This window comes from Chiloscyllium punctatum, chromosome 3, assembly GCF_047496795.1.
Source record: "Chiloscyllium punctatum isolate Juve2018m chromosome 3, sChiPun1.3, whole genome shotgun sequence".
Lineage (NCBI taxonomy): Eukaryota > Metazoa > Chordata > Chondrichthyes > Orectolobiformes > Hemiscylliidae > Chiloscyllium > Chiloscyllium punctatum.
The window spans coordinates 131,245,353-131,269,545 of NC_092741.1; the positions used below are offsets into that span (position 1 = coordinate 131,245,353).

Genomic DNA, 24,193 nt, shown 5'->3' on the forward strand with positions numbered 1-24,193 from the left:
GTTAGAGGAATATGAATTCTCTAACTCACTGGGGTAATGTCATGGGAGATCATATAGACCTCAATACGATCAGTTGATGTCATATCTGTATTCCATAGTTATTCTGTTCAAGAATAATTCTACAAAATAAGATACCAAAATCACTATATAGTATCTAAAAGATTCTAACTGATCTTCGCACAAAGGCTGTTTGAAGTTTTGGCCCAAGATAATTAATTTTTGAATGAAATTGCCAAAATGTTAAGATCAACCCATGAATTATCTTACCAGCCACGTTTAAGATCCTGGATGAAATCTGGAAATTTGCCAACCTATAGCCCCACCAATTTGCTCTGTATCATTTCCCTAGCGATTGTAATTTTGAGTTCCTCCCCTTTCATTTGTTATTTGTGGGATATTATTTATACCCTGAACCATAAAGAACCATTCAAAACATCTGTTCATTTGTCCTCTCCTTGTTTTCTACTATTAGTTCTATTTTTTTTAAAAAAGTAGAAATGATGGGTTCAACCCTTGGATTTTTTTCTCTCATTGGAACGTATGGGCATTCCGAAATATCCCCTTAAATGGCTGTATCTGCATCTCTATTGACCTCTCCCTCAATCTAATTTGGCAATTCGCTTTAATTGGCTCTGCTTTAAAAAATCTCAATTTCCCTCATTTAAGATTTAGGTGCTAATTTTGGGCCACTCCTTTCCCTCAAACTCAATGCAAATTTCAATTACATTATGATCATAGCAACCTTTGCGATAGAGTAATTCATTACTCTATTTTACTACAGAAAAAACATCTAGTGAGCGTCCTCTCTGGTTGGCTCCAGAATGTGTTATTTGAAGAAACTGTCCAGAACACATTCAATGTTCATCTTGGCTATCTTTCCTCTCTAACCACCTTTTTTTTAAAATAAGGTAATAAAAAAGGTAATCTATAATACAAGGACTACAAGCCTGTTAAGGAATCTCTTATAATCCAAGCCATGAATACCTAACATGCTTGTAAATCTGTGCTGTTTCTCTCAAGGTCAATATATCAAGACAGTGCCCAAAATAGTAGTCTATGTGCAAATGGTTAAAAAGATTAATACAATTATAAATGCCTTTTATAGTTATTTTTCATACCTGGCCCCAATGAATTTCATAATGACCTTATTCCAAATTGTAAGCCTACTTTAATTTCCAAGTCAAGATTGGAGTGGTGCTGGAAAAGCAGGTCAGGCAGCATCCGAGGAGCAGGAAAATCGACGGTTTGGGCATAAGCCCTTCATCAGGAATGAGAAACCCTGATGAAGAGCTTGTGCCCAAACTGTCGATTTTCCTGCTCCTCGGATGCTGTCTGACCTGCTGTGCTTTTCCAGCACCACACTAATCTTGACTCTAATCTCCAGCATCTGCAGTACCCACCTCCACCTACATTAAATTCAGCACCATTGGATCTGTCTCATTAAGAATTTGATCATTTTACCCTATATTTAATTACATTATTTAACGTGACATCTGAATTTTCAACATAAATTTTTTGAAAGACAAATTGTTATACAAATGAACTGTGACCAGATAGGAATGATTGAGCGGCTTTATTTTTGTCAAGTTATCATAACGGTCAATGGTTATAGTCAATCAATCACATTAATCCAAATTTTAATTCTACTCTTAAAATAAAAATACATCACACGTAGCAAGTTGGATGAAGAAAACCACATTTTCTTATGTTAGAACATGATCAGTTAACTCAGCCTTAAGCAACTATCTTCATCAAGTATACTTGCACCTTTTGTCTCACTCAGTGGCTCCCTCTGCCATTTACCTTTAGCCAAACTGGCCTACATATATTTCTTTTGAGCAGAGTAATTGAGAGAAGGCCATTTCCTCAAACATGTTCCCCATTCAGGGATTGATCGGAGGAAGATGTTAATTACACCAGCAACTGTCCTCTCAACAATGAATTGAACAGATTACAGAACCTCAGTCCTCACCATGCTATGAATGACTGTTGTAAACTACAGCCAAGTTATCAAAATGATCACAAAAAACAATATGCTGGAAAAACTCAGGTCTGGCATTAGATACCCCTCTGCTTTATCAAAATTATCAGCATCTTTGTTCTAACAATATACTTATTTCTATTACTAGCTATGGGTACGTAGTATTAAAACCAATAACGTCAATACAACTTAGTCCCAAATCTTTTCCATGGCAAAATAATCAAGTCCAAAGCAGAAGTCTGTATACTTGAATACACCACACCCAATACTGTCCATCAGTGTAGACTTCACAGCCAGATACAAATTGGAATCAGTTCTTATAAATACAAAAGCTTAAAAAAATAATAATTTCTTTGACCTGGAGTTAAAAAATGTAAAAAGCAATTACAATGAACAAAGATTACTTATTCAGACAGTAGCCTTAAAACAAAGCTATATAAGCAATTCATTATCACAAAACACTTCAGACCACTATCTAAAGTGCTGTAGATTACACACATTGTTGAAATACAAATAGCGATGTTTCTCTAAAGTAACTGATCTAACAGCATCAAATTAAAGAACTCAAAAAGTTGTACTCTGCACAACTTGCAGAACACAAGATCCTGGATCTATTTTTTATTCTTTGAAGGTGAGCACTTATTGCTCAAACCCAACTGTCCTTATGTGACCAGCCACATTTCTTGCACCACTACAGTCCATCTTTTCAAAATCAAAGCTTGCATAGGAGTCACAAGTCAAATTAAAGATCCAACAAAGCAGTTAAATTGTCTAAACATAGCCAAATTATATAGAAACAGGCAAAATTGATATAGATAACACTGGAGAGATACAAGGATGTCATCTCGAAAATAAAGCATGTCAATGGCTGCTAAACAAAATGTAGTTGAATTGCATTCCGTTGTCAAACCTTGTAGGATTTTCCAGGCAGAAACAAAAATGTGCTGCATTTATTCAAATGAAACCTAAGGACAATAATTTTCTTAAACATAAAAGGTAAACAGCTGTTTTAAATTGGTGGGATTAAATTTTAGACCAACTACTGCATTAATGCTCGTTAAAAAAGACAACTATCTCGCATCCTTAACAACCATAGGCCACCCCACCATGCTTTCTCTCCAATCAAGTGTAGTCACTGCTATAACACAGGAAGTACAGTTGTTAGTTTGAACACAAAATGATCTCAAACAGCATTTGATAATGACTGCTGTTTGCGGAATACACTTGAAATAGGACACAGTGGATAACTCAGCCCCTGATCTTCTGCAAAATAATGTCACAGCTCCTAGAGGGAGCAGATGGAGTATCTGTTTAACACTCATCTGAAAAATGGGACTTCAAACAGTGCAGCACTTCTTCAGTACTGTACTGAACGGTCAGCCTTGTGTGTTTTATGCTCAAGCTCTGGAGTGAAACACGAACCCAGGGCATTCTGCAGAATCAGTGCTAACCAACTAAGCCACTGCTGGTAACAATGTAAAATTAGGTTTCATTGCTCCACAGGAGCAACTAGGCAATAAAATACTGAAATTCAAAAGCAAGACCAAGGATGTACATATTAATTAGACTGGCCATACTGAAATTGTCTGGAGTGTTCAGGAATATGCAGGCTAGTTGGATTAGCCATGGTAAATGTGGAGTTGTGGTGGGAAGCTGGGTCTGGGTGGGATGCTCTTTGGAGGGTCAGTGTAGACTTGATAAGTAGAATGTCCTCCTTCTATGATGCAATTACAACACCCCATAGAATTATCACATTATTGCACCAAATTTTGGTTGATTCCATCCCTGTGAAGTTGGTACAAATACATAACTTGTGTAAATACATGTGTCAAATTTTCTCATGTAGAAAACAAATAGCAAGGAATCCAAAAAGGTTCACATGGAAACTAAAGTAACAATTTAGCACAAACTCTTTGGATTTATTCTGCCACTTTTGTTTAAGTTATGGAGATTTATTACTATTTTACAAATAGATTTTCTTTAAAAAAAATACTGGACTTTCCTAAAGACTTAACTCACCTTGATGCTACACTTCCATTGTAAACAAAAATTCTCAAGAGGGTGATGTCAGGCAAGTGCTCCAATTTCAGCAAGTAAATATTCATGCTGTTGCTTAAGCCAGTGTCTGAACTTTGTTAACCTAGACTCTTTTGTTCTGTATTCAATTTGAAAGACACTTATTGCATAATCTTGCTTGTATAAAAAGATCTATTTACGATGAAATAATTAATACATACCATATTAGATGTCAGACTCTAAAGCCAACAGCACGAATATTAACATCGCTGTGTAGACTTGTACATGTTAGCACATTAACAATACTATTTTGCACTTTTGCAGTTTAACTTTTGCAATCAAATTATAGCCTGATATTTCAAGTCAGATTGTTTTCTTCAAAATCTTCATTTCACCATTCGCCCTCTTGCTGTTCTCCTTCGCAAAATTCCAGTCAACTGGGTTAAAAAGCTGCATTGTTTTCTTACGTTTCCAATGAGGATTGATTATAAAGGTCAGGAGAAAAAGTCCGGAAAAGAACAGCACTGCCTGTGGAACTGGTACATGAAGTTTGATCATTTCCAAATTCTGCCAGCACACCCACCATATGTGGTAGGTAAGGATCATACGACAGTGGAAGAGGTGGATCATGAGCCATTGGTTTAATTTCCAGAGGAGGATATGTGAAAATCCAGCCTAGAAAGGGAACATTTTTAAAAAATTAAAAAAGGAATAATAAATAAAAGCAATAAAACAGTAAACTCAATCTGTCCTCTCCTCAACAGTTTTGTAATTTTTAGACACAGGTAAAAGCAGCACTGCTTTCCTTAGATTTAAATCCTGAAGACAAGCTAAATCAAATTTTCTTCCAACCAGAATTCTAAGGTGACAATTAATTGAAAGTCTCCTGTATTATGGAAACTGAAATGGACAGTCCTTCCCTGCCACCACCACTCTGTATTTGAGCTGTTATTTTCATGTTGCTAATTCACACAAACTGCAAAGTTTTAAATATATTGAATAATAATAATAAAAAAAAATAGTACAACTTATGAAACAAAAGAACTGAATCATGTTTTATGAGAATTACTTCTTTACCCTAAAATAATGGCATTCCCTAAACGTGCAAAACAGAAGCATGTCTGCACTTCAGAAGTATCTGTTGCACCACAATGTTTCTGTTGGAACTGTTGACCAATTAGAACTTAGTTTTCAAGCATGCAATGAAGCCGAGATATACTAATATTTTAAATTCAATACAGATCTACCGTAATTTAAATTTAAGTGGAATTCATTAGTTTCTTGTTGTGAAGAATGATCCATCAAAAACACAAATGTCTTTATTTAAAGATTAGAAACAGATACTAAATTCTAAAAAGGCTTAAAGGATCAGAGTTTTGTTTGCTTTACATGTGCACTTTATATATAATCAATATTCTTACCTTCAATAAGATCCAAGAAATGCAAGTGAATGGAGTGCTCATCTCCAATAACAATATCATCATGGGCAAATAATGACCTATATTGTCCCATATCAAATTGGTGGCAAAACCAGAAATGGCAAAAAAGTGGTGGACAGCCAGTGCAACATCAAATGTTTTGAAAATTGCATTGGATCCATGAAGAGCTGCATTCTCCAACATAAAGAAGCCAATTGCTATTAAGATATTAAACCAACACCAGTTCCGTTGACCTAAAATTTTGTCAGCATGCAATTCTGAATCTTTAAGGAGAGCCCAAAGACCAGCTACCATGCTCTGAATTCCAAAAACACCACGAGTAACAGCGAGATTCCAGAAGACCTTCTCTTTTGCTGGCAGAGTACAGTAGGTAACAGACAATACAAGGCATAATCCATGTGAAAGAATGAATACTGTGAAATAGAATAGAAAACCAGCAGCTATCAGAATGCAACGTACATTCCAAGAAAAATAATTCATGTCAAAAATGTTTTCTGACGTGTCGACCTTGTGGACGGAATTCATCTGGTCAACTGAAGTGATCATGTTTAATCGAAGTTTGTATTGTAATGAATTTAATCTTTGGTTAGATTACTCTGTAGTTAGAGTATTTGAATTACAAAGTTATATTGGTTCAAAAAAATTCAAGCAGCAAGAAAAAAGTTTGTCTCCATATCCAAAGTATCTGGTGAAAGTTCCATCCGCGTTTATTGTTAACATCACGATGTTGAGCAATTATAAAGTCACCTAAAGGAAAAGCACATGATTAACAAATCAAACGTCAATCAATTGCAGCATACTTTACAACTATTTCACAGGCTAGAGGTATGAAAATTATAAATTTAATTTCCTTCTAATTTAATTCCTGCCCCTTTCCCTCCCCTCAAACATAGTGGTTTGTGCTCAGTGACTGTAATGGTTAAACAAAACAAAACGGCAGATGCTGGCAATCAGAAACAAAAATAGAAATTGCTGGGGAGAAAACTCAGCAAGTCTGACAGCATCTGTGGAGAGAAATCAAAGTTAATGTTTTGGGTCCAGTGACCCTTCTTGAGAATGGACTATAATGGTCAGTTTTCCAATACAAAACCAGCCTTCATACTTAAGACACAACTCAATTGACTATTAGCAAATTATGTGGTATGTATACAGTCATAATACCAATCCTGATTCTGCCTTTACCTGAAATTTTTTTTTCCAGCCAGAATGCCTGCACAGTAATTAGATGCAAGAATCTCAAGAAGTTTTCCTCTCCCAAACCCAGGGGTCGAATGTCACATCCAGCAGCCCCACCACTATTCTTACAGAAATTGCTCAGCAGAATAAAACCTGTACTTCATACTGAGGTTTTTCACTTATCCTCAGGTGTAGGTGATGGTTGGGGGGGGGGTGAAATTTACCTCCTCCACTGATTTATTTTTATCATTTTTTAACTTCCTTTGTTGGCCATGGCGCTCTATCTATTCTGTATTTTTGCCTTATAGGAATTTATGTTTGTTTTGAAAGACAAGTACTGATTCTTTAAGTACTAGCCACTGTCTATATATTGTGAAACCTTCTGATGAAATTTCCAATCCATCATAGCCAAATTCTTCCTCAAAACCTTAATAAATGACCTGGTTTAGAGGTCAGACCTGTTTTCTGACTGAACTACCTCTTTTTCAAATTTAATACAAAAATCATCATACTATGGTCCCTATTCCCCAAAGGTAATTTTACAGCAAAATCATTAACCTGCCATTTCTCAGTGCATTATGAGATCTAAACTAGCCTGTGCCCTAATTGGTTCCTTAACATTTTTCTCAAGGAAAATGCTCTCAAACATACTCCAGAATTCTTCCTCCGAAGCATTATGCTCATTAGATTTACTCAGATTGTATGTAGATCAAAGTCACCTATGATTATTGCATTACCTTGCTACATGAACTTCTAATTTCCAGATTCATAACCTGAACTACACTATTGTTACTGTTTGGTGGCAACAGCAACTGCCCTTGCTGTTTCCCAACTCTGCCCAAACAGATTTTACATCCAGTTCTTCTATTCGTAGATCCTCTCACTAATAGAATGATGCCATCCTCTTAAGGGCACAACTCTACTTCCTTTTCCTTTTTGCCTATCCCTCCTAAACGTCAAACACCCATTCATATTCAGTTCTCAGTCTTGGTCTTGATTTTATTCTATCTGAACTCCAATTTGTTTCCAGACTTCTGAAAGACTGGTTAAAACCCTAATAGCACCAGAAAAATCTACCAGCAACGATATTAGTTCCAGTCCTGCTACATGTAACCCATCTCCTTGTCTACATCCCACCTGGCACAGAACCAGTCCCAATGTCCCAGAAATATAAAGCCCTTTCTACTGTACCATTTTTCCCAGATATACGTTTATTTGCTCAATCTTCCTGCTTCTATACTCACTAGTACAAGGAGTTGGGAGCAATCTTATGACTACACGGTGGTACAGTGGTTAGCACTGCTGCCTCACAGCGCCAGAGACCCGGGTTCAATTCCCGCCTCAGGCGACTGACTGTGTGGAGTTTGCACGTTCTCCCCGTGTCTGCGTGGGTTTCCTCCGGGTGCTCCGGTTTCCTCCCACAGTCCAAAGATGTGCAGGTCAGGTGAATTGGCCATGCTAAATTGCCCGTAGTGTTAGGTAAGGGGTAGATGTAGGGGTATGGGTGGGTTGCGCTTCGGCGGGGCGGTGTGGACTTGTTGGGCCGAAGGGCCTGTTTCCACACTAAGTAATCTAATCTAATCTAATCTACTACTTTACAGATTCTGCTTTTCAATCGCATGCCTAAATTCTATTTTTAGACCCTCACTCCAGTTTGATTGCAGCCACTGTGAAGTGATTAAGTGAAGTAACCTATCCAGTAACATCCCTTCACCCCCAGCATTTCAAATCACACTTGTCCCCCAACTACTGCATAAATGCTGCCCCCTCCACACTTCAGCTCTGAAGAATTATCTGGACCCAAAATATTAGCTTGCTTTCTCTCCAAGGAAGCTGCCTGACTCACTCATCGCCAGCATTTTTTTTGTTTTCAGACTCTGAACTGCTGCTTTACCTCCCTTGTCTTTCTAGATTGCTTAGCATATCCTCCCTGACTGCTCTTAACTTGCACTGTGACCAATTTGATGAATTACCCACAAAGTCCTCAGCTTTGCAGATGCACCAGTGACTCCAGGTGCTGCTCAAGCTGTTGTGACCATCTGATGAAGGAATAGCACTCGGAAAGCTAGGGCTTCGAAATAAACCTGTTGGACTATAACCTGCTGTGTGATTTTTAACTTTGCACATCCCAGTCCAACACCAGCTCCTCCACCTCAAGTTAAGAATGCAGCAGAGGCAATAAATCTTTGATGTCTGTCTCAGGGTCATTCCTCACATACTCCTCTCGCTGTTGCCAACTACCTAGTTCAGGTGTCGTTTCTCACCCACTTCTGTTATTGCTGATTGCCTGTTCCCCTCAGTCTTGCTGACTGCCCAATGCAGTGTTCTCCTCCCAGCCTTTATTCTTGTTTGCAGGATTTTGATGTTCTAAACGTCAAGCTGCTTCTTGTGGGTGCAAAAAGAATAATAAGGATGCTTTAAAAGCTTTTGAATGTAATTAAAAGGTTTACTAACAATCCAACTAGTGTGCCCTAATATAAGTAGCAAACAATTCTGCGTATATTTTAAAAGAAGCACCTTTTAGCAATTTAAAGGTAACAAGTTACTACTGGGTGGTGGTTTATCATGATTAACAACTTTCTGAAAAACCAGAATTCAACTGTTTATACAAGTGCACCAGTTACCACCCAAACACAGCAATTTTTTTTTTTTTTTTTAAAAAGAACTCTTAACATCCTGGTGATTATCTGGCTTATGCCAGGTTTCTCATGCAGAGATGTGTGAATAAATTTGAGGGGCACTTATAGGGCAATAAAACAGCTCACGCAGTGGTTGGGGTAAAATTTTGGAACTTACATTCATCTCACTAATCACAAAACGGAAACTCTCCCATATCTTTAGTTACATGAATCTATTTGCAATCGGGATTTAATATATTCCTCCACTGAGTAATATCAAATTACATTTGCACAAGATGCAATTCTAGAGACAGGAACAAGCATTCTCAGACTTATCACTGTATCTTCGCCTTAGATGGATCTCCTTTAATGATTTTATAGAACATAGAAAAGTACAGCACAGAACAGGCCCTTTGGCCCACAATGTTGTGCTGAGGTTTAATCCTAATGTGAAATTCAGTAACTTAACCTACGCACACCTCAACTCACTGCTATCCATGTGCACGTCTAGCAGTCGTTTAAATGTCCCCAATGACACTGCTTCCACCACCACAGCTGGCAATGCATTCCACGCATTCACAACTCTAAAGAACCTACCTCTAACATCTCCTTTATACTTTTCTAATATCTTCAAACTATGACTCCTTGTACCAATCAATCCTGCCCTGGGGAAAGTCTCTGGCTATTGACTACCTATTCTACTCATTTTGTACCACCTCAATCAGGTTTTCTCTCTTCCTCCTTCTCTCCAGAGAAGAAAGTCCAAGCTTATTCAACCTTTCTTCAGAAGGCAAGTCCTCCAGTCTAGGCAGCATCCTGGTAAACCTTCTTTGCACCCTCTCCAAAGCCTCTATCTTTCCTATAGTAGGGCGACCAGAACTGGACACAATATTCCAAGTAAGTTTCAATCATTAGGGTAAAGGGGAGAAGGTAAAGGGAAAATAAGATATCTCCCTCACTTTGTTCAATTGGCTTTAATTCTAAATGGAAAGTACAATGTTGCAGGTGTGCAGGTGTTATGAGGGCTACATATGCAAACCTTTTTTTATTAATTCAAGAGATCTGGAGATCATCTGACACTTATTACCCATTTCCAGTTGTCCAAAGGGTAGATAAGATTCAACTACATTGCTTGGGTTTGGAGTTGCATGTACGCCAGACCAGATAGGGATAGCATTTTCCTTCCCTACAGGACATTAGTGAACCAGATGGTTTTTTTCCCTACAATCAACAACAGATTCATGGTCATCATTACACTCCAAATTCTAGATTTCTATTGAATTCAAATTCCATGATATGCCATGGTGGGATCTGAACCCAAGTCCCCAGAACATTACCTGGGTCTCTGGATTAACAGTCCAGTAATAATACCACTCGGTCATCACTGTCCCAAAGCAGCAGCAAGGGGAAGCCAAGGCTCTGTATTAATTTGGATCAGTTGCTATGATAAGCCATACACAATATCAGATACACCTGGGGCTACTTGTGTGCATGATGACACTCAGGACAGTCTTTGGGAACAGCACTGAAACTTTAGAGCAGACTTCAAAAGAACTAAATTTTAAACCACAGAAGTAGAGATCAAGCTTCCTTTTGTGGGAAAAAAAATCTAAATGAAGAATTGATACATGGTTAGGAGCTCCACTGACTCAAAATAGAAACTTCATTTTCTTGGTGAATGGTTTATGTTGGCAAATTGTTCTTCCCATCTGCTAAACATTAATAGCTCGCAATATTTTACTTATACAATATTTTAATAATCTAGGTAAACATAATTGACAGAGGTAAAAACTGACTGCAGATGCTGGAAACCAGATTCTGGAGTAGAGTGGTGCTGGAAAAAAAGCACAGCAGTTCAGGCAGCATCCGAGGAGCAGCAAAGTCAACGTTTCGGGCAAAAGCCTATTCCTGATGAAGGGCTTTTGCCAGAAACGTTGATTTTACTGCTTCTTGGATGCTGCCTGCACTGCGGTGCTTTTCCAGCACCACTCTACTCCAGAAGAGTAATTGGCATGCAAAGGTATATTAGCCAATACTGAATGGTTGCAATATTTAAATGGCACCAGTAGATGGCACAAACAAACTGCATATAATAGAGTTCCTTTGACAGGGTGACCGCCATATCCATGGTTCTGGTTACCGCGGTTTTAGTTGCCTGCAGTTTATCATTACTCAAACATATTACAGGGAGCATTCTAGAACCAGGGACCAGAGGGCTGCCAGGGAGGCAAATTTCCCTTTTAAATAAACGGGTTTGCTCCTATCTGCGATAGGTCTTGGAACTTGTCCCCTGCAGGTACGGCAGTGGGGTGACTATTGTATTTTAAACACTTATGATCTCAAGAAAATGCAGGTCCCTGAACACAGTACTGCAGAATTTCACAATCCTTGATTCACTACTGATGCTGTGTTTAGGGTGAGTCAGGGCGAGTAGCAGAGATTGGATCCAACAGCAGGTGAGGAGGGTGGATGTTGGAACTTGGAGGGGGCTCAGGTCTGGCGAGGGGAGAATTTCAGAGAATTCAAAGTGCATTGGAATTTTAGAATGCACAATTTAATTTACTAGACTATTTCTTTGAATTGTGCCATGATGTGGATTCTACAGGGTCCCTACAGGTAAATTTCTGGAACAACAGAAACAGTTTACCATTAACTCATTTGCAGGATGTGGGTGTTGATAACTAAAATCAACATTTATTGCCAGTCTTTAATTGTCCTCTCAGCGTGATGGTGAGCCATTACACTGCCATCTCTGAAAGCACACATGATGCCTTGAAGTAGGATGCTTTTTTGTATTCCATGTGCTGTCAGATGATTATAGAGTCACTGACTTACAGCACAGAAATTAGACACTTCTGTTCAAGCATCCCAAAGACTCCATTAATAATCTACACCATAATCCCAAGCTAAACCAGTCCCACCTGCCTGCACTTGGCCCATATACGTTCAAACATTTCTTATTCATGTACGTATCCAAATACATTTTAAACATTGCAACTGTACCTATATGCACTGCTTCCTCTGGAAGTTCATTTCACACTCAGACCACACCAAAAAAAATCACCCCTCATCTCTTTGTAAATCTTACACTCTCACCTTAAAAAGGTCACCCATCTTGAATCCCCCACCATAGAGAAAATACACCTTCCATTTACTTTATTTATACCCCACATGATTATATAAACCTCTATAAAAGGTTGCTTCTCCACCTCTTACACTCCACTGAAAAGTGTCCCAGCTTATCCAGTCTCCCCTTATAACTCAACCTCCATTCCCAGGAGCATCTTGATAAATCTTTTCTGAACTCTCTCCAGCTCAATTAATATTCTTCCTAGAAACAAGGCAACCAGAACTGGGCACGGTAATCCAGGAGAGGACTCACCAATGTCTTGTACAACCTCAACATGGCTTCCAAGTCCTATACTCAAAAAGGTCTAAGCACCAAAGGCAAGTGTGCTGAAAGATTTTTGTCCACAAGATGCAAACTTCAAAGAATTATGTACCTGAATCCCTACGTCTCTCTATTCTACAATATTACCCAAGGCACTATTTTTATTTGTACAATTCCTGCCATTGTTTATGTTGCCAGAATGCAATATCTCACATTTATCCAAATTAAAGCCCATCTGCCAGTCCTTAGCCCATACCTTCTTCACTGTCCACGATACCAAAAATGTTAGTGTCAGCAGCCATTTTAGACCAAGATTGTAATGAGGTCTGAAGTCAAGTGGTCTTGACATAACCTAAACTGAATATCAACAGGGGAAGCAGCGGTAATGCCACTGGATTTGATTAGATTCCCTACAGTGTGGAAACAGGCCTTACGGCCCAACAGATCCACACCGACCAAAGAGTAACCCACCCAGGCTCATTCCCTACATTTTACCTCTGACTAATGCACCTAACACTATGGGCAATTTATCATGGCTAGTTAACCACTGAGCCACCATACCCCTGGACTAGTAATCCAGAGACTCCAGTCTCTGTTCTGGGGAAACAGGTTTAAATGCCATCATGGCAAATTCAAATGCAACCACCTAACCATGGTAAAGTAAAGTATTGTAAAAATCCATCTAACTTGTTTTAGAGAATGAAAGGTTGTTTTTACCTATTGTGACCTACATTCTCTTTGGGTATCGAGATATGTTGTTTTACTGGTTATCAACTACACGTGACTCCAGACCCAGAGCAACGTGACTCAACTACCACCTGAAATGGTTCTTGCAAGCCATTCAGATCAAGGGGCAATTTAAAATGGGAAATAAACATGAGCCCAGACAGTGAGACCCATATCCCATGAACGAGTGAAAAAGAAAAGCAGGCAGGTTATTGGTGAGCAAGGGTGTTTTATAAAACTTTGTCAACTATGTCTTTCACTTTGCTGATGATGCAATAATTAGCCTGTTTTTCAGTCAGGACATGCCTGGACTATTTTCCACATTGTTGGGTAAACAGCACTGTAGCTGGAACAACTTGATCAACTAGCTTTGAAACAGGACTTCAGTGTTACCACTATCAGGATCCATAGCTTTTACTGTCTCCAACAACTTTAGTTATTACTTGATATCTCAGTGAGTCAAGTTAACTTAGAACTGTAACCTTGGACGCTGGTGCCTCACTAGGAGGCCAAGATGGATCATCCACTTGATACTGCTGACTGAAGATTGGTGCAAAAGCTTCAGCCACACATGTTTTAATCATAATTTTATAATTATTTTCTGGCTTGGGGAGGTGTGTTCAACTGCCTCATCCTCCCATTCATTCAATGAGACTGGCTACAGTAAGACTTTGTTAAATCCATTGGTTGTGGAACAGCTGGCCATTATAGAATATTTATGCCGTTGTGCATCCACAGTTCATTTGCTGAAGCTTTACCAGTTTGGCATTCCTTTTGTGTTCTGCAGGCGGCTCAAGTTGATTTTGTTTGCTGGGAGCTGATTTGTCCACATGTCAACCAAGAATTTCATTAAATGTTAGCTAATAGGTGTGTTAAAGTACCTATTCGCTGATGGGCTCGACCTTAATCTCCGGGACGAACCGAGAGGCTCGTACTCTGTGGTAGTCTGGAATACAAGACTCTTACAGACAGTTTAATTTAAATTACATTTATATTACACTGTAACATCGATACTTACAAGTTAGCTTGAGCTAAGGTTCTAAAACCTTGAGCAGAGTAGTGGCACCAGTTCTTACCCCCAAGAGCTCGCTCAGACTACTCTTATTGCTGCAAACAAGTTGTCTTTATACAGACTTTGGTATTAAAATTACAAAAATGCCACATATCCTTAAATCGGATGAACAGCCTAAAATGGCAAAAGTTTGCAGAGGAAGAGAAACTCTGACAGGTCTGTGTACGCTTGACTCATTAAGCATAAACATCAATGTGGGAAGTTAAAAATCACAACACCAGGTTATAGCCCAACAGGTTTAATTGGAAGAATACTAGCTTTCAGAGCGCTGCTCCTTCATCAGGCGATAGTGGAGGAGTGACGTTCCAAAAGCTTGTGTGCTTCCAATTAATCCTGTTGCTCTATAACCTTGTGTTGTGCGATTTTTAAACTTTGTACACCCCAGTCCAACACCGGCATCTCCAAATCAAAGTGGGAAATCTTGATCCAGACAGGCCCAAATGGCCAATTGCTTTTGCTAGATTCCCTTCCCCAACGAGAGACTAGTCTAAACTATGTGGAAAGGTCATGAGGTAACCTTGCTCAGCTAACATGTCAAGTATCATTGCCCTACAAAATGGCTTTTCTTTTTAAGAAAACCCTAGATTCCCAGAATGCAAATTAAATTTAAAACATTCCTGGATCTCAAGCTCCTGGGAACAATACACAAAACATTCAATCCATAAAAAGACAGCATTCACTCAAATCAGACCACAAAGTTAATCTTTCTATTAGCACCTGTCCTGTCTGTTTCCCTTGAACCCTTCAGTCAGTGAATGTAATTTACAGAAGAATGCTTTCTCACATGGACATCTTCCAACTTCCTTACAAGCCAGTTTCTGCCTTCGTGTTTTCCTAGCTTGTAAGGGTAATGAGACATTCACTGTCCAGAATAGTCAAGATGAGGGAGCTGAGCTTCATAAATTTGATTCTGCTCAGTGTGGTATACATGAAAAGCGTATCAGGATTGTTCTATTACATGCATATTCCACTCCACTTTTTCTTTTCCTATTGAGTAGGAGTTTTGTTAAGAGTCTTCGATGTAACCAGAATTTTTAGTTATCAGACATCCTACTGTGAAATATGCATAATCATCCAGCCCCCAGTGTGAAAAGGAAGTACTGCCATACATTCCACAAGTGAACAAATGTCATCACTTTATTTACACTGATCCATTGACACTGAGAACAAAGTCCCCAATTCTTCTGAACAAATGCCATGTCCCCAACCCTGCCCCCCACCATGGTCAAGCAGTTTCCTGCATTTCCTTAGATGTGTAACAGCTAAGGCTACAAGCTTTCTCAGGTGTACAGGATTCCAAGAGATAATGTAATGGTAAACACCAATTCTGCATAAAACCTGCCAGGTAACAGAAGGTTTAAAGAGTAAGCTTGAAACTTCATTTTCTTTAAAATCAGGAGAAGCAGAAAGTCAACTTGTATAAACCACTGCAACAGCATACTTTCTGGTGGTTTGACCCTATGATGTAAATTATAAGACTTAAACATTTCAAGTTTGGGTTCCTGGTTTTGAGTTAGTAACCTGTGGATTTTGTGCATCAGAACTTAAAACAGTTTTTGAAGCACATGAATGCATTTTTGTGCACCACGAATGGAATTTTTATTTAGCTTTCTTTTTCAACCCAGGTAAAAAAAGGGGACCTTAAGGTTTTTCCAAGACTTCTGGCACTTGTTTTCATAGCTTAAATGAAATACCCATAGGTTAGAGTGGAAGACTTTGGTTTCAATTTTATCTTGAGCAATCCTATGAAATCCTTAGAACAGGATGGTTTTACAGACTCATGCTCCTGAGAAGGGAAGGAACTAGGTTACTTAGAGTAATGAGTTAGTGATAGTCTCAGACCAAAAGTGTTGAGATAAATCCCTGAAGAGATTACTTTAAGTTGAGTACATTTAAGCTCAGGTGTACAATAGCCTCTTCTTAGACCTATCTGCAGCTCTAGAACTAAAAGTTGAAGTTACAAGTGACTTAAATCTACCAACGTGTAAGATAATATTTTGAGTGATGTTCTTGGTACTGTATCAGGGTGCATTTTAAGTATTAACCAAAAACTGTTTATATTTTCAATTTATAAAAGGAGTATTTTGAGATTAATGGAAATATACTTTTAAGTAAGAATTTAGGTTTAAGAACGGAATTTATTTTACAAGTAGATGTTTTGGTTTATTCTGTGTTATAATAATTTGTTAGCAAACTTCAGATTTTTTGTAATAGCAATGTCTACTCCATTGTATGTTTATGCTTCAGCAAATGAACAGTTCATTAAAACCAAAACAGATCAAAAGGTGGTCTGTCAAACCAGGCTTCTGAGAACTGACATGCTTGTAATATCAGCTGCAGTCATAACAAATCCACCTTCTCTCCATTTCAAATCCTTTTTAAGCAACAGATATTGAACATCATTTATCTTGATACCTGGCCAAATTCTGTATTGTACATAATATTAGTTTTCATATCCACATGATAAAGGCAGAGACTCCGCTCCCCTTCAGGAAATTCTGCCTCTACCCTCTAGTTTTAATGCTTCACAGGTTCAGATCACAAGTGTAATTTCAAAATATCACAAAAGGCATTCTCAAGATTACGATTTGAAAAGAACCAAATGTGAAAAAGATCTTTTCTTGAGAAAATTTATTACTCGAGTGAGTTCTATTATTAGAACTTGGTTAGACATTTCAAAGTATTATTCCATGTGTCCTATGTAACCTCAGCAAAAGCTTTGGCCTTGTTAGGATATTCCCTTCCCTGGAAAATGTCAAGAGATTTTTTTTTGGAAATGCTGTAGTAAAACTAGATGCCTGAAAAATATATTCAATTAAATCTCAAAGATATTATTGTATTTTCCCCCAAGTAGTTTTCGTATAGCTTCATGCTAACTAAAGTTGCCATTCCAACTAAGAGCAATAATCTTAAGGCAGCTGGTTTACAAATACACCTTCCAACTTACATCTACCTGCCACTAACTTACATTCTGCAAAGGCAGTTTCCTACACTACCACATTGTTTGGCAGAGCTTGAAGAAATGGTTGCTGGCATCTTGGTAATGAATTCCTATAGGCAATGCTAGCTCCTGACCAATCCAACTGGCATTACTTTTTACTTATGCAAGAGCATGTACAGCACCAAATAGCAGTAGGCATTTCAGGGTGACCAGGCAGGCATTAACATCATAGTGTGACAAACTGGGGAAGCCTCTTACATAATATCCTCTGGAAAGAAACACCTCTATAATGCAATTTAAGACACAACAATTACATTAACTCTGCCTTAGATGTGAAGATACAAATAGGCATGGGCAGACAAACTGCCTCTCAGCCATCCTGCCCATCATCATGCAGCAGAGTCTTTGAAGATCCTGACTGGTGAATCTTCTGATACCAACTAAAACAGCTCAGATTGAAGAAAATTGTCACATTTTCAAAGTCCCCAAAATACTAGCTTGGAATCTCCGTAGGCCTTTAACTCTGATATCATCTGCACATCAGCTCACGATCTCTTTCCTGCCAGGTTTCCATGGTTGTAATGAAGTCTTGGCGATCAGCATGTTGCTGGGTTCAAAAGAGCATGGTGCCCTTCGCCACCCACTTTTACACAGGTAGGTGAAGCCAACATTTTCTTGAAACGGGAACTTAATTCCAACCCCAGCCATAGGGCTCAAAAGCAAGAATATGGCACAGATTTCCAACAGACATTGTGACCTCTACCACCCAAAACTGGAGTACACTACAGATCAAAATTAGTCTCAAGTTCAGGGAAACTTGAGTATTCAATTCGTAGAATGAATACAGATAGTGAGAAAAATCTATTTGCCCTAAATTAAGTCTTGGTCCGCTAGGTCTCTCCCCTAATACACTGGCCTGAATGGTCATAAATTTAATAACTCAGTTTTATTAAAGACTACATTAGATAGAAATGTCAGGTGACAATGCGGAAGCTGCAGAATTTGAAATCTGATTTTCTCTTCAGGCTGGGGCTATTTTCCCTGGAATGGAGGCTGAGGGGTGACCTTATAGAGGTTTACAAAATTATGAGGGGCATGGATAGGGTAAATAGGCAAAGTCTTTACTCTGGGGTCAGGGAGTCCAGAACGAGAGGGCATAAGTTTAGGGTGAGAGGGGAAAGATATAAAAGAGACCTATGGGGCAACTTTTTCCACAGAGTGGTACATGTATGGAATGAGCTGCCAGAGGAAGTGGTGGAGGCTGGTACAATTGCAGCATTTAAGAGGCATTTGGATGGGGATATGAATAGGAAGGGTTTGGAGGGATATGGGTCAGGTGCTGGCAAGTGGGACTAGATTGGGTTGGGACATCTGGTCGGCATGGACCGGTTGGACCGAAGGGTCTGTTTCCATGCTGTACATCTCTAATGTAGATGTTGATACATAAACATCTTATCAAGAGATTCAGCGCCAAAATACATGATGCCCAAGAATTCCTACTCACTAGATACTCACTAAACAGAAATAGGTCAGGTTTGTCAAGTACAAGAGAATTTCTGAACAGCTTATTATGATATATTTACTACCGATCTCAGACACTGAAAATTTGCTTCTTAAAAAGCTCACTCTAGTTAAAAAACTCAAACTTATTTTTTAAAAAACAAGCAGAGACCAGAGACCAAAGGAGGTGTCCAACATTCCTAATTGTTCTTCGCAACAAAGGGTTCAGTCACCTTGACAATTACACTGCTATGTGGCACTGTTGGTGGGAAAACCAACCAACCAGAGAACTCTGGTTAAGACAGCTTAAAGAGGGAGTCTTGTAACAGGCTAGTGAGTTAGATGCAGAGAAGAGGAGGAGGTTTCATCAGACACCATACTGCTGAGAAGATGGTTGAAGTTGGTGTAGTTGATCATCAGGAAGATGTCTCAGGAGCCATGTGATAGCACCTTGCAGGAGAAGTCATGGGATGCTGGAAAAGAATTCAGGCTAAAAGGAAGCATTGGCAGTCAATTGTACAGTGCAGGTGAGGGTAGGGGAGAAGCAAATACTATGACAGTTTTTGCTTGATGCAACTGACAAAACTGAAGTGGAGATGAACCCTGATTGGTGCCAGAAGAGGGAAGTTAGCATTTACTTAAGGGCTACAATTGTGCCCATAAGTGCCAGAGTATTTCATTGTAAATCCACTGAAATATTGTCTCAGTTGAAGAGATTAAACCACCAGAATGCAAGTAGGCAATGAGACTGCCCAAAACAGTAACTTAAGAGAGTTCCAAAGCTAGATCTTCAAAGAGGTGAAAACCCTTGTGAGGGAGGCAAAGTATTACGTGGATATGGTGCCCCAGTGTCACTCCTGCCTGGGCAGGTTGCCGAGATATCCCTGGGACCTACTTTAATGGGATCTGGTATTTTATGGGAAGTTCAACCACAGCTCAACTATTCACCCATATTTACCTCATGTCGGTTTTGGATGTTAAGTTGCATATTTATTGTATGTTGTTTTACTTTTCTAACTTTGTACAGTTAAGTTCAGAATTATGGAATCTTACAGCCATTGAATCATACAGGTCTACAGCACAGAAAAAAGGCCCTTTGGCCCAATACTTCTGTGCCAGTCAAGAACAAGTACCTAAATTATACAGATCCCACTTTCTAGCATTTAATCCACGTCCTTGGATGCCTTGGCATTGCAAGTGAACATAATGAAAATCTTGAGTTTTTTATCCCCTTAATAAAACTTGAATCCTAGGTACTTACCTACTTTAAAAGAATAAAAAAAAGAGTTACCAGTTCCTAACAAGATTGTAGTATAATTTACCTTCTCACCCAAGATCACAACACTAAAGATCTTAAATCCTGTAGAAGATTTAAAATTTATTAATATTTAGATCACTTCCTACCTTCTCATTACACAAGACAGTGAACTTAGCTGTTCTACATTACACTTAAGGAATAAGGTGAGTGTGTCTCAACCACTTATCTGATTGGTTGAGGAGAAAGCTAATGCTTGTCCTGTTCATTCAGATCCCCTCCACAATGCTTCAGCTTGTTAGTACTGCAAGTTGCATTGTATATGCAAACAAACATTCTGTTGAATATTATTACAACAAACAGTATTCACAACTCCCCACATAATCTGGGTCTTCAATCAACGAATGAGACTTAGTTTAGACTAGTGTACATTTGGCTTTGAGCTAGATAATTGATCGAGGCATCAGTTGGACTTTTTTTTTAAAACCCAAAATGACCAATCATTTTGGCATTCAGGTGAAAGTAACCATTAATATTTAATATACCATCTTTATGCAGACATTCTTTACAACCTGTAGTGTAACAGTTTAAACTCATTACTGTTCTTTCCTCATTTATTCCATCTGGTTTCGCTTCCTCTACAAAAGCTACCCATACAAAACAGCAGTCAATACAAATATAGAAACTTCAGTGAACCACAAGAGTGAACTGTATGTGACGTCACCTCACTGGGATTATACTGTAAGCACCCCACCCACCCCGAGTCAGCAGGAAATTGAGACGCAAACTTGTAAGGGAACCTCATCTGTAAAGAATAGGGTGGGGAATATAAATTTTCCAAACAGACTGGGACTGCCATAAGGTCTTGGATAGAAAGGAATTTGTTAAGAATGTGTAAGAAAACTTTCATATTCAGTATATGAATATTCCAGAAGGTGCAAAACTTGGGAAATAAGGCAGGGCAAGTGACTGAGGTGTCAGTGGGGGAGCACTTTGAGGCAAGTGATCATAATTCTTTTAGTTTCAAAATAGTTATGGAAAAGGATAGACCTTGTTTAGAAGTTCTAAACTGGAGTAAGACAATTGATGTTATTCGGCAAGAACTTTCAAAAGCTGATAGGCTGTCCCAATCTGCAGGTAAAAAGGACAGAAGGAAAGTGGGAAGTCTTCCAAAAAAAAAATCACGAGAGCCCAGAGGCTCTATGTTGCTATTAATGTGAAAGGCAAAGGTGGTAGATGTTAGGAAATGTTGGATGACAAGAGATACTAGGGTTTTGGTCAAGAAATAGGGAGGCATAGATGTATAGATAGCTGGGATCAAGTGAATCCCTCAGGGAGTATAAGGGCAGTAGGAATATACAGTTAATGGATTGCTGCCAACCAAAGAAACCTAGGGTTGCAGGTTCACAGCTCCATGCAAGTGGAGTCATAGGCAGAGTGGTGAAGGCAGCATTTGGTATGCTTATTGTTCAGTGCATCAAGTATAGGAGTTGGTATGTCATATTGTGGCTGTACAAGACATTGGTTAGGCCACTTTTGAAAGTGTGCATTCAAATCTTGTCGCCCTGCTGTAGGAATGATGTTGCTAAATTTGGAGAACAGAAAAGATTTAAGTATTTTGCTGGAATTGAAGGGTTTGTGTTATAAAGAGGCTGAATACGCTGTGGTTGTTTTCCCTAAATTGTCCAAGGTTGAGAAGTGACCTTATGAAGGTTGATGAAATCATGAGGGGCACAGATAGGTTGAATTGTCAAAGTCTCTTTCTCAGAGTAGGGAAGTCCTAGAGGACATAGGTCCCTTTTAAATCTTTCCTCGCTCTCCTTAAACTCAAGGGGAAACTTCTTCATTGCAGAGGGTGTTGCATGTATGCAATGAGCTGCCTGAGGTGGTGGTGGTGGAGGCTGGTGTGATTACAACATTTAAAGAAAGACATCCAGCTGGGTGCATGAATAGGAAGGGATATGGGCCAAATGCTGACAAATGAGACTAGCTTAATTTAGGATATCTGGTCAACATGGATGGGTTGGACCAAATGGTCTTTTGCCATGCTGTACAACTCTAGAAGAGAAGTATAAGGCATACCATCACTACATCATTTGCAAAAAGCTTGTGTTGAGTATAAAACATCCTTATCAATTGCTGAAACAATAAAGAATCAAATCTGGTTGTGAATAATTAAATGCTATTTTTACTTTAAAATTGCCACTTAAGTTAGAGTCACCATTGTAAGCAAATGAGCTCCAAACAGGATAGAAGAAACATAGCATAGAGAACAGATATATATATAACATTAAAGAATAGATTAAATAAATTGAAGAAAAAAAAAGGAAACAGAATTACTGAAGCAGAAAGGCAAACTAGGCAAAGACCCCAATTGACAAAGGATAAGCACCAATATGAGCCAGTATGGCTGTACAGGTGTTTTCCATGTTTTATTCTCAAGTAACTCTAAACATACAGCCTACAATAAAAGTGTTGGATTACATGTGCTGGAATGTATGTGTCTGCAAGTACAAGACAGAATATATTCCTGTTTTTCTGAATTGTAACATGAGCTAAAGTGTAATTCTTTGCATATAGTGAATGAATTAGCCTAACAGGGGGTGCAGGTCTTCCAATATGGAAAGGATAACATTCTAAATGGGCTACAGGAACATGACAGCAGGTACATGTAGTCAAATAAATCACTGAAAGTGGCAGGTTAAGAAGAATACGATTCTGATCCTGAGTTTTGTAAATGGAGGCAATATTGTAATGCATGAGTGACTCATCCTAAATCATTAGGAGAGATGTCTCAATCTAATCTCCTAAAATGCTTTTTTTTGCTTTTTTCAAGATTTTCATTTTAATTGGAAGGAACAGTTGTGGGAGTATTAGGTACTGAGGCGGAGCTGTACTGTTAGATGTCATTTTTTAAAGTGATACTAAAGAACAGTGATTCTTTCTGCTACCCTAAAAGTATAAAAATGATGCAGAATGTTTTGAAAAGCAGGGGAAGTCTCTTGCTATATCAACATCTGTCCCTCAACCAAACTGGATGTAATCAAAGTTTCTGGTTACATTTTCTTCCTCAAAATAAGTGAGTAGTGGATGTAAGATTTTCTTATTGGTATAATTATGAACTTTAGCTTAAGGTAGTGCAGCAATAATGTCAATAGACTAATAATCTAAAAAGGACCATGCTAAATCTCAGAGGGCGTAAAATCCCATAATGGCAGCTAATTGAATTTAACATTAATGTAATCTGGAACTGAAGGAGAGAATTAAAAGCTAATGTCATTAATGGTGATTATGACAACTATCAAAATATTTTAAAAACCCACCAGCTTCACTTACACCCTTTAGGGAAGGAAATCTGACATCCTTACCTAGACTGGCCAACATGTGACTCCAGGCCCACATCAGTGTGGTTGACTCTTAAATGCCCTCTGAAACAAACAGTCTAGCAAGCTATCAGATCAAGGGTGGTTAGGAGCAGGCAACAAATATTTGCCGTAACAGTTACACCTGCACCCCATGTAAAAATAAAAAACCTCATCACCCATTCTTCTCTTGAATCGATGTTTTTAATAATGCTTTAATACCTCAAGATACTTCCCTAAACTAGTCACTGGGTGCAAACCACCTTGCATTAGTTCAGAGATTTTAAAAAGTTCACCTATGTTTCTAATCAACTTGTTCAGAGATGGATCAGGTGGGACTTGAACCTAGGCCTCCTGGTCCAGGGATGGACACTACCACTGCACAAGTTCAAAAGGTTCACACAGAAAAACAAAAGAGAGTATATTCAATTCATTCCATCATAGAAACCATATACAGAATCTCACACTGTTCACTCCAGATATTTCCAAATATTAAATCATGCTTTCCTTGAAATACTGCCTGACAACACTTGATAAAGATCTCACTCTATTCAAGCTGTTTCATGAAGGACGTTTGTACAAAATGAAATACATTGGCACAAGCATGGACCAATATCAAGAAGGTATCAAGGCCAATTTTCAAGTCACTGAAACACCATTTCTTATTACATAATTTTCTATGACTATCGCATAAAGGTAGCCTTAGGCATAACAAT

General features: G+C 38.6%; 1 protein-coding gene across 3 annotated transcripts in view; it reads right to left on the minus strand.

Annotated features, from left to right (window-relative positions):
* Positions 1 to 1,557: 1,557 nt before the first annotated feature.
* The window catches only part of cln8 (CLN8 transmembrane ER and ERGIC protein), a 30,461-nt gene continuing 7,825 nt past the window's right edge, over positions 1,558 to 24,193 (minus strand). For all 3 annotated transcript variants that reach the window (XM_072560784.1, XM_072560794.1, XM_072560803.1), the window contains exons 2-3: positions 5,419 to 6,183; positions 1,558 to 4,672 (exon numbers count right to left, since the gene is read on the minus strand). In XM_072560784.1, the coding sequence (XP_072416885.1) occupies positions 4,361 to 4,672; positions 5,419 to 5,982 (876 nt within the window). In that variant the 5' untranslated portion in view covers positions 5,983 to 6,183 and the 3' untranslated portion in view covers positions 1,558 to 4,360. The remainder of the gene's footprint in view (positions 4,673 to 5,418; positions 6,184 to 24,193) is intronic.